Source organism: Lolium perenne, chromosome 4 (assembly GCF_019359855.2).
Source record: "Lolium perenne isolate Kyuss_39 chromosome 4, Kyuss_2.0, whole genome shotgun sequence".
Lineage (NCBI taxonomy): Eukaryota > Viridiplantae > Streptophyta > Magnoliopsida > Poales > Poaceae > Lolium > Lolium perenne.
This window is the reverse complement of record NC_067247.2, coordinates 288607236-288618154: the sequence shown is the minus strand read 5'-3', so window position 1 is coordinate 288618154 and position 10919 is coordinate 288607236. Positions and strand designations below refer to the sequence as shown.

The 10919-nt window shown below is 51.8% G+C and overlaps 1 protein-coding gene across 1 annotated transcript; it reads left to right on the top strand.

Moving 5' to 3' along the window:
• The first annotated feature begins 2360 nt into the window (after window positions 1-2360).
• On the top strand, window positions 2361-4309 carry LOC127295700 (probable galacturonosyltransferase-like 7). Its single transcript, XM_051325691.1, has one exon. It carries the CDS (start codon window positions 2898-2900, stop codon window positions 4029-4031), a length of 1134 nt encoding a protein of 377 aa, XP_051181651.1. The 5' UTR covers window positions 2361-2897; the 3' UTR covers window positions 4032-4309.
• The last annotated feature ends 6610 nt before the right edge of the window (window positions 4310-10919 follow it).

Below are 10919 nucleotides of genomic sequence, written 5' to 3'. Positions count from 1 at the left end.
CACCGAGTTGTTCACAAGTAATCACTGATATTCGGAGTCGTGGACTAGCACTACGTTTTTTTCTCGAGAAAATGCAAAAGTTTTCTCTTGATGCATATATAGAAGTGAAATGGTTTGGTACAAACCTATGAAAGGGCAACACCTGAATTTATAACTCAACAAAACCAATGGCCTAGGGATCGCTGCAAGCCTTGCCGCTCCCACCCTGGCTACATACATGCCTTGGCTTGAACCCTGTCGAGAAGGGTAGAGATGTAGGGTTGCGCGCGGTCGAAGTTGACTGCATTGTGTTGTTAGTATGAGCGAGGAACTACTTTTGTGGACTTCATGAGCGAGTATTTTAAAACTTCATTATTCAAGTAAAACGTGTAAATACCATCACTTCCTAGCATCAAACAAATACCGAATATGCATCATGGGCCAATTTATTTGTAGGATTTTTGCAGTGACATCATTCAATATGGAGAGAATCTGGTGAAGTCACATTTCATGTTTCGAGCAAAGAACATTTTATGTTTCAGTATGAGAGGACGCAGTTGTGTGTCTTGTTGTTGTTGTAGCCTTATTATTTTCGTTCCTCTCAGTAGAAAGCGTTTTGGAATTTGGTAATTTTGTTGCTCCGTTAGTAAACATTGTTGTACTTATGTGTCCATTCAAGTTTTCATCAGTTTCTATTACACCCACTCTGAAATGATCGTATTTTTTTTAGAAAGCTAAATTAGCTTTCTAAAAAAAAACTTACTTTTCAAAACGGAGGTAGTACCCAATAGTGCCGCTAGTACCACAAAGTTGAAGTACTCAAGATAACAATTCATGTTCATATAATCTACTATGGTTAAGTTGGGTGTATTTGTTAATTTTGAGTGACAAATTTGCGAATGCGTCGACTTTTGCTTGTAATATTTTGAAACAGAATTTAGCTTTGTATGGGATTATTTTACAATATATTCATGTTTATTTATATTTCAGAGATAAGGCTGAAAATACCTCTAGAAAGTGCACCTTGTCGAAGGCCGGTGTCAGTATGCCAAGCGGATATATTTTCTTTTTGGAAAATGATTGAATGCCCCCGGGGGATCGCTCGACTTGCAACCTCCGGCTTCCGCAAGCGACGCGTGTCCCACGCCTGGGCAAACCCAGCGAAGCCACGTGGGTGGACCCCACCACGTCTTCCCTATCTTCTCCATCTTTTCTGCTAACCACCTGTGACGAGCGAGACCCGGTCCGCCGGCCGCCGTCCCAAATTCTCCCAGCGCGTAGCCTGAGGAGCCGGCGCTGCACTCCGCCGCCGCTCCCGCACGGACTCCGCCGCCGCCTCCCGCACGGACTCCTCGCCGCCGGTGTAGCGGACTCGCGCCGCCGCGAGGTCCGGCCATGGCCGCCACCACGCCCGTCGTCGTCGGCCAAAATCCCATATATCTCTTCGTCTTCCCCGCACCCCCGGCTATAGCAGGGCACTCGCCGCCGCTCACAGTCATTTTGCAGCTGCTACCGAGCCTTCCAAGCTCCGGCCAGATCCGTGGCGGCAGCAACCTCCCGTCGAGGAGACTTGCTCCGTGTCTGGCTCGCCTTGGTCGCGAACTCGCCCGGCAAGACCGGTTCCCCTGACCCCGTGCAGCCCTCCGGCCAAGCGCCTCACGTTGCTACTGACGGATACCGGTTTTGCTAACTTAGGCCTCCGGCGTTGCTACCGACGGAGGACTACTTTGCTACCTTAGGCGTCAGGTGTTGCTACTGACGGAGTTGCTGCAACCTCGGACGGCGTTGCTGCCGGCTGCAGACGATGTCTCCGTTGATGTTTTAGAGGATTTGCAGCATATGACTAAAATAATTTGCTACAATTTATTTGCGGTTTTGCTACATCTGCGTAATATGTTTGCTACGTGGTCTCCGGCGAGGTCTCCGGCGAGCCCAGCCTTTTTTATTTTCATTTCTGAACGAACCGTTTTTTGCTTCGCTCATTTGTCACGGGGGTGATTTTTTGCTGCCGGAGATGTTTTTTTGCTACATGCAAATCTAACCGTTAAAATGGTTGATCCGACGGCTGGGGACCCGGGGGCTGGGGAATCAGATCCCCCGGGGGACGCCCAGCAGTTTCCTTTCTTTTTTTCCAAATTTTCGTGTTTATTAAGCAGTAGATACATGGAGAAATAATTGGATCCATATAATTAACACGTTTGCCTATATGTGATGTGGATACGTCTGAAATGTTTCGGATAAGAGTTACAGTACCAAAACTGCAAAACATGGCAGAAATGTCGCGCCAAACTAAAGATGTTGTTCCGATTTTCAGGAAGAGAACTGAATCGCGAAACGAGCGGGGGCAACGTAAAAAACTAAACGGAGTGATGACTGGTGAGTGAGCCAGGCCAGCTCTGCTTTCCCACCGAGGGGCGCCGGGAGGAAAAGAGGGCAGGGCGACTCGGCGAGAGAGATAAACCCCCAATCCCCAAAATCAGAGCAAAATTAATAAAACCGGAGCGGCAGATACAATAAGCCGCCGCCGCCACCACCACCACCACCACCACGCCACCGCCCGCCGCTCCCCGCTGTAGCAGAAAAAAAGCCGAGCAGTCGCAGGCGGGGAAGGGGAATCGCCTGTCGCCGCGGTGGGTTGGTGGCTTCTCTGAGTTCTCCCTCTTGGATGCCCTCCCCTCCCGCTCGCTCGCTTCTCCCCCACTCCACGCGCCGATCCGCCAGCCAACAAACCACCAGCCGATCCAATTGACGACGACGACGAGGAGGAGGGGGCGAGGTATCCGTGCTGACTCTTCCCTTTCTCTTCTTCCTGCCCACGCTGCCGCGCCTGCACGGCGTCGAGCCCCAGCAGCCGTGGCCGGCCCGGCGCCAGGGGCAAGAACCGGTGTGCGCGCGACGGGCGGGGGAGCAGCAGCGCGATGCTGTGGGCGGCGCGCGCGTCGGGGTTCTTCTCCGCGGCCATGCTGATGGTGGTCCTCTCGCCGTCGCTGCAGTCCTTCCCGCCGGCCGAGGCCATCCGGTCGTCGCACTTCGACAGCCACGTCCGCTTCCCGGGCCAGATCGCCGCCGGCGGCGCCAGGGGCCTCCCCTTCCGCCGCGCGCCCTCCTTCCGCAATGCCGCCGACTGCGCCACCCCAACCACCACCAACACCACCACCGTCTGCGACGCCTCCCTCGTCCACATCGCCATCACCCTGGACGAGGGCTACCTGCGGGGCTCCGTCGCGGCCGTCCACTCCGTGGTGCAGCACGCCGTGTGCCCGGACACCGTCTTCTTCCACTTCCTGGTGTCGGACCCGAGCCTGGGCGACCTGGTCCGCGCCGTCTTCCCGCAGCTCCGCTTCAAGGTCTACTACTTCGACCCGGCGCGCGTGCGCGGGCTCATCTCCTCCTCCGTGCGCCAGGCGCTGGAGGAGCCGCTCAACTACGCCCGCAACTACCTGGCCGACCTGCTCGACCCCTGCGTGCGCCGCGTCGTCTACCTCGACTCCGACCTCGTCCTCGTCGACGACGTCGCCAAGCTCTGGCGCACCGACCTGGCGGGCCGCACCGTCGGCGCGCCAGAGTACTGCCACGCCAACTTCACCAAGTACTTCACGGCACGGTTCTGGTCCGACCACCGGCTCGCGGCCACCTTCGCGGGGCGCCGCCCCTGTTACTTCAACACGGGCGTCATGGTGCTCGACCTCGCCCGGTGGCGGCGCGCCGGCTACACGCGGCGCATCGAGCGCTGGATGGAGACGCAGCGGTCGGCGGCGGCGTCGCCGGAAGGCCGCATCTACGAGCTAGGCTCGCTGCCGCCGTTCCTGCTGGTCTTCGCGGGCCACGTGGCGCCCATCGAGCACCGCTGGAACCAGCACGGCCTCGGCGGCGACAACGTACACGGCAGCTGCCGCGACCTCCACCCGGGCCCCGTCAGCCTGCTGCATTGGTCCGGCTCCGGCAAGCCATGGGCGCGCCTCGGCGCAGGCCGGCCGTGCCCGCTCGACGCCCTCTGGGCGCCCTTCGACCTCTACGGCCCCGACGCCGCCGCCGTGGAGACGTCCCGGTAAACCACCACACTGCTACTGCTACTGCTACAGAAAGATTCTTTTCCTTCTTTCGACGACGACCTTCCTCTTCCTCTTCCTCCCGTATAAAATCCTGAGCACTCATTCTTGGCCACCTCCTCCGTTACATGTTCAGAAACCTACTCATATAATTTTTTCTTCTTCTCCTTCTTCTCTCTTCATGCTGTTCAATTCAATGTTTTGTGTCTCCTGCTGCTAGATTGTTCGTGTTCTAGTGATCTGCTGCTGTTGTTGTTGCATATACAGTATTTTTGATCGTTCGTTTTGTTCTTACTACAAAAGAAAAAAGAAAGAAACACTCCATCCATTTCTGTATATCATCTACTGCTGGACCGAGTTGCAGCCTCATGATCATGGCCATGATAAATAAATAAGAGCACAGAGGGACACAGGCTTTGCAGCACTTGTTGTTCGTCCTCCCCTTAAATGGCAATATCTCACTCCCTGCTGTTTGGTGGCTTCTCATTTACTACTCTGGCGAAATGAAAATGGTGGCAATCAATCCACACATCCGACTCCCTGAAGAGTCCAACGCAACAACCCTAAATGCTGATCTCACAACAGTACTTCTCCATTGCTACGAGTGGACCGGTTCATTTCTTCTTGGATCATGTCAAAGTCGCCCGCAGACATGAGTAACTTGGAATCCTCTCTTTGTGGCCCGTGCACTAGCTGACACCAACAACCATTTTCGAGGTTAGCACTTTGCGATCTGCGGATAGATTGACTAGTTAATTATGGGGCAGGGGAGCGTTTCAGTTAAGCTCACGAGTAGGGAGGACTGACGGCGAACGTGGAGGCCCTCGGGTTGCAGCGAGCAACACGTACGGGACTTGTGAGCTACCGACCAAGACCATCTCTCTCCTTTTCCAGGTGGGGCCTCGTCGCCACTCCTCGCCGCTTTATTCTTTTGCAAATCATCATTTTTATGCTCTTCTTCAAGGATTTGTTTTCTTTTCATTCTTTTTCTCTAGGCTTTAAAAGAAAGAAGCTTTTATTTTGATGATGATCATCGTCACTTTCCTTGCCAGCTCGCACTAAGCATCTGCTTGTCCAACAATGTCCTACAAGGAACATTTCGTGTCAATTGTTCCTTGGAATCGTACGTACGTCGTCCCGGTCAGCGACGGCGAGGTGGCCGGGGTCCCGCTGCGCGCCGGCCACACGCGTCGGTTTCTCCCCCCGCCGGGCCAGGCTTTGGGTGTGATTTGCGTGACCGTGACGGCCCAACCGACGGGCATTTCTGCCTTTTCCCCGTGTCCCAATTAATCGCCTGCTTACGTGCTGTCATGTTGACGTTGGCTCCTTGCACTTCACAAATCTACTGTTGCGTTTCTTGCGATCATCGCATTATTATTCCGCGGTATATATTCTTCTTCTCCGATCTCCGTTTCTGAAAGGTGGTGGTACTACAGTGTTGAACTGGTGATCTCCTTTGTGTAAAGCTAAAGCCTAGTAAATCGTCTCACTGCATTTCTGTATTGCTATAGTTCTTGACGGTACACCTAACATCCTAGATCAACTCTAGCAGACAAACAACTAGTGGTTCATCTCACCAGAGTTTAAACCCTATGTTTCAAACTCTAGTGTTTCATAAAAATACGGAACCTTTTTTCGGTGGAAGGCGACATTTCCGTCGACATCAAGACGTCAGTGATAACTTCGTAAATCTTAAGATCCGCCGAATTAGTTTTGAGACTCGGTCTCTGAAATATGGTCATATGGGGGTAGGGTGTGATGCGTGTGTTCATAGGAGTGCGTGTATGTACATATTTGTCAGCATGTACGTCTATATAGTGTTTCGCCAAAAACAATCAACTCTAGCACATCTAGGAAAACAGGAGAGAAGCGGAGAACTTCAGCCATTTTCCAGTCTCTACTTTTTTAGTGGCCTAAATAGATGTTGCATAACAGCCCGACCCGAAAACATTTATCCAGGATAACTTGTAGAACCCCGGATGGTCGAGGAGCCATGGTGTTCGTACTAGGTGCATGCCCGCAACCGACAAGGAGCTCACTGATAATGTAGTGTTCTAGGCGCTTAGTCGATGACGAGATGCGTCGCAGGTCTTCGTGGAGTTAAGGGATGTAGCAAGATTGAATCCCCGGGACGTAATGTCACGTCGAGGAGGCGAGGGAGGAGCACGACTACCGTAGGGTGTGCCTCGAAAACTTCAACGGGATGCACACCTTCGTGCATCCGCCGCATCGCTGCTCCGACGATCACCGGTAGGTTCGCCGATGAGCGCCGCAGACATCATCTAGTAGGTTTTCCGGCCTATCTAACTAGGGTTGGGTCCATCGATAATAGGGTTAGGGTTAGGCCAATATGTCTATGATAAGCTTGTAAATAATGAACTATGTTTCTTTTCTTTTTTTAGCGCGTGGTTTTTTTTAAAGAGAAAAGTCAGTATCATTTCCGGTATTTTTTTCTGACACTCGAACGCGGGTACTACGTATCTTTTATCGAGCATCCCCGACCGAGTTCTCCGGGTTTGGATTATGGGGATCTCCTAGAGTTGCTCTGATATCTCTTTTTGTTTTGCGAGGACCCTTTAATTTTCTTGACGACAGTTATACTCGAAATGTTCCTTTCCAAACTGTTGGTAATGTCGGTTTCACAGTTTGCCCGTGATATCCTTGGTACTGGAACAGTCCTTTACTCTTTTCGTTGAGGGAAAGAAACAGAAACGGACACCTATCAATTGCTCAAACAGTCTCACCTCATCAGATGTTTTGGCTTTTCTACGGATCGGGCAAGCAGCGCCGAACATCTGCATTTCGTCGCCAAAAGCCATACCGCATTTCACGCTTGCCGCTCCGGCGAACCACGGTTCGTTTCTCCTCTCGGTAGCTAAAAAGAAGGCTACCTAGATATATATAGAGAGAGAGACAAAATGGTGGCGCCGTTGTGGAACCCATGATATACGCTGCCGTCGGACATCGGAGTGCCGTGTCGCAACGCTCTATTAGTGGCGGTCGACCGATGGGGATCGGTGGTGGTCCTCCGTCGCCGATGATGGCACGGTTCGGACGGGCGCCGGGTTCTGGTGGGCGGCGATCACGCGCTGGCCTACCGTCGGTTGGCGCGTCAGCGTCGCGCCGAGCCCGACCGCCTCCGCGCGAGGAGAAAAGCTAATCCCTAAATGACATAGGCAAGACGAGCTTGCCACGGCGCACGCCCTGCCGCTACCGGCTCTATCCGCCATGGTGGGTGGAGACACGGAGAGCTCGCCGTGTCCTGGAAACCCAAATGACCGAGACTGATGTGGTGTTATCTTGTGTGTGTAGGGCAGCAAGATGAGAGTGCTAGCTTAAGATGTTTTGCTTCATCAAAAGTGACGTGTTGCTTCGGCGTGTATAATAATGGCTGAGAAAGACAGGCGTATGGACACCCCAGCATAGCCTCTCTCCGGCCCTTGACTTCCCAGGAGCGAGGGGTTCCAGATGTGGGGATAAGGGCATCTCCAGACGCGACGCGACGAGCGATCGTTTTTGTCCGCCGTGATCGGAAATGCGTCTGGGGTCTTTTCCAGCGGGGCGACGCAAAGTGACCGGGCCGTCCGCGGAGACGCTCGGCGGTCGCGCCGAGTGTCCGCCGAAAAAGACGTAGGACCTGCGCGTCAGTGGCTGCAGGGCGATATTATTCCCGCCACTGGCCATTCCCCCGCGCGAAATTGGAAACTAGACCGGCGCGAGCAGTTCAGAAGCGATGGACGTCCTCGCCGCCGCAGCTACCGCCACGGATGCGGAGCAAACCCTCGCACCCGCCGCCGCCCCACACTCCCCCGTAGCCACGGCCATAGCCAGAATGGACGCTGTAGCTCCGGCGGAAGCAAAGCGGGCCGCCACCGGCGGCGGCAAAGAAGGTGCTCTCCGTGGAGGAGAAAATCGTGGAGGCCGCGAAGCGTCGCGGGCGGCGCAAGAACCAGAAGATCAAGACTGCCGCGGCCGCCAACCAGCAGGCCTGGCAGATGCAGATCAAAACCGGCGTAGCGCAAGTAGCCCTCCATCCGAGCTTAGCGGAGGGCTACATGCTCGTCAAGAAAGAGGGGATGGCCGGCATCGCGCCTCCGGCCTCGTCGGTGAGCTCGGTAAGTTCCCAGCTGCGCCGTGGAACTCCCGCTCTCTTGCAGGGCCACGCGGCGTCGCGGTTCGCCTCCGGCCTGCCGCCGGTTAAGTTGACCGGGCCGGCGGTTCCCGACCTCAACCGGACGCCTAGAAGCGGTGACTCCTGCTCGGGCGCGACACAGAAGACGCGCCAGGTGCCGGAGGAGAGCATGCCGCAGCCCCGCATCCTGTTCGATGAAATGGCGCCGCCTGCCCCGATGATGGACGACCCGGTACGTGAGCTCTGTCAATGTGTGCGAGTGCCGTGTATCATGCGTCTGATGTCCGGTCGTTCGTAGGACTATTGGAAGGACCGCCATGATTCAGACATCCAGGAAATTATCTACGGCGGCGGCTTCATTCGCGATGATCGGGCCGGGACAGGCACGCATGATGACTGACCACTGATACGTCTCAAACGTATCTATAATTTCTTATGTTCCATGCTACTTTTATGATGATACTCACATATTTTATACACACTTTACATCATTTATATGCATTTTCCGTCACTAACCTATTGACGAGATGCCGAAGAGCCGATTCTTTGTTTTCTCATTGTTTTTGGTTTCAGAAATCCTACAAAGGAAATATTCTCGGAATTGGACGAAATCAACGCCCAGAGTCTTATTTTTCCACGGAGCTTCCAGAAGACCGAAGGAGTTATGAAGTGGGGCCACGAGGCGCCGCCACGCTAGGGCCGCGCGGCCAGGGAGGGGCCCGCGCCGCCCTAGTGTGTGGGCCCCTCGTGACGCCTCCAACCCTACCCTTCCGCCTACTTAAAGCCTTCGTCGCGAAAACACCTGTACCGAGAGCCACGATACGGAAAACCTTCCAGAGACGCAGCCGCCGCCAATCCCATCTCGGGGGATTCAGGAGATCGCCTCCGGCACCCTGCCGGAGAGGGGAATCATCTCCCGGAGGACTCTTCATCACCATGATCGCCTCCGGATTGATGTGTGAGTAGTTCATCTTTGGACTATGGGTCCATAGCAGTAGCTAGATGGTTGTCTTCTCCTAATTGTGCTATCATGTTAGATCTTGTGAGCTGCCTAACATGATCAAGATCATCTATTTGTAATGGTACATGTTGTGCTTGTTGGGATCCGATGAATATGGAATACTATGTCAAGTTGATTATCAATCTATCATATATGTGTTGTTTATGTTCTTGCATGCTCTCCGTTGCTAGTAGAGGCTCTGGCCAAGTTGATACTTGTAACTCCAAGAGGGAGTATTTATGCTCGATAGTGGGTTCATGCCTCCATTGAATCTGGGACAAGTGATGTAAAGTTCTAAGGTTGTGGATGTGCTGTTGCCACTAGGGATAAAACATCGATGCTTTGTCTAAGAATATTTGTGTTGATTACATTACGCATCATACTTAATGCAATTGTCTGTTGTTTGCAACTTAATACTGGAAGGGGTGCGGATGCTAACCCGAAGGTGGACTTTTTAGGCATAGATGCATGCTGGATAGCGGTCTATGTACTTTGCCGTAATGCTCTGATTAAATCTCATAGTAGTCATCGTGATATGTATGTGCATTGTTATGCCCTCTCTAATTGTCAATTGCCCAACTGTAATTTGTTCACCCAACATGCTATTTCTTATTGGAGAGACACCACTAGTGAACTGTGGACCCCGGTCCATTCCTTTACATCTGAAATACAATCTACTGCAAACATTGTTCTTTACTGTTCTTCGCAAACAAACATCATCTTCCACACTATACATTTAATCCTTTGTTTACAGCAAGCCGGTGAGATTGACAACCTCACTGTTACGTTGGGGCAAAGTACTTTGATTGTGTTATGCAGGTTCCACGTTGGCGCCGGAATCCTTGGTGTTGCGCCGCACTACACTCCGCCACCAACAACCTTCACGTGATCCTTGACTCCTACTGGTTCGATAACCTTGGTTTCTTACTGGGGGAAAACTTGCTGCTGTACGCATCACACCTTCCTCTTGGGGTTCCCAACGGACGTGTGCTTCACGCGTATCAAGCTCTTTTTCTGGCGTCGTTGCCGGGGAGATCATGACACGCTGCAAGGGGAGTCTCCCACATCCAATCTCTTTACTTTATTTTTGTCTTGCTTTATTTTATTTACTGCTTTGTTTGTCCTCTATATCAAAAATACAAAAAAATTAGTTACTTGTTTTACTTTATTTACTATCTTGTTGGCGTTCTCCATATTAAAAACACAAAAAAATTAGTTACTTGCATTTACTTTATTTAGTTTGCTTTATTTACTATTGCTAAAATGGGTACTCCTGAGAATACTAAGTTGTGTGACTTCACAAGCACAAATAATAATGATTTCCTATGCACACCTATTTCTTCACCTGCTACTACAACAGAATTTTTTGAAATTAAATCTGCTTTACTAAATCTTGTTATGAGAGAGCAATTTTCTGGTGTTAGTTCTGATGATGCTGCTGCCCATCTTAATAATTTTGTTGAACTATGTGAAATGCAAAAGTATAAGGATGTAGATGGTGACATTATAAAATTGAAATTGTTTCCTTTCTCATTAAGAGGAAGAGCTAAAGATTGGTTGCTATCTTTGCCTAAGAATGGTATTGATTCATGGACTAAATGTAAGGATGCTTTCATTGGTAGATATTATCCTCCTGCTAAAATTATATCTTTGAGAAGTAGCATAATGAATTTTAAGCAATTGGATAATGAGCATGTTTCCCAAGCACGGGAAAGAATGAAATCTTTGGTCAAAAATTTCCCAACCCATGGACTGACTA

Coding starts and splice junctions, on each gene's coding strand:
- LOC127295700 (XM_051325691.1), top strand. CDS start 2,898: ATGCTGTGGGCGGCGCGCGCGTCGGGGTTCTTCTCCGCGGCCATGCTG.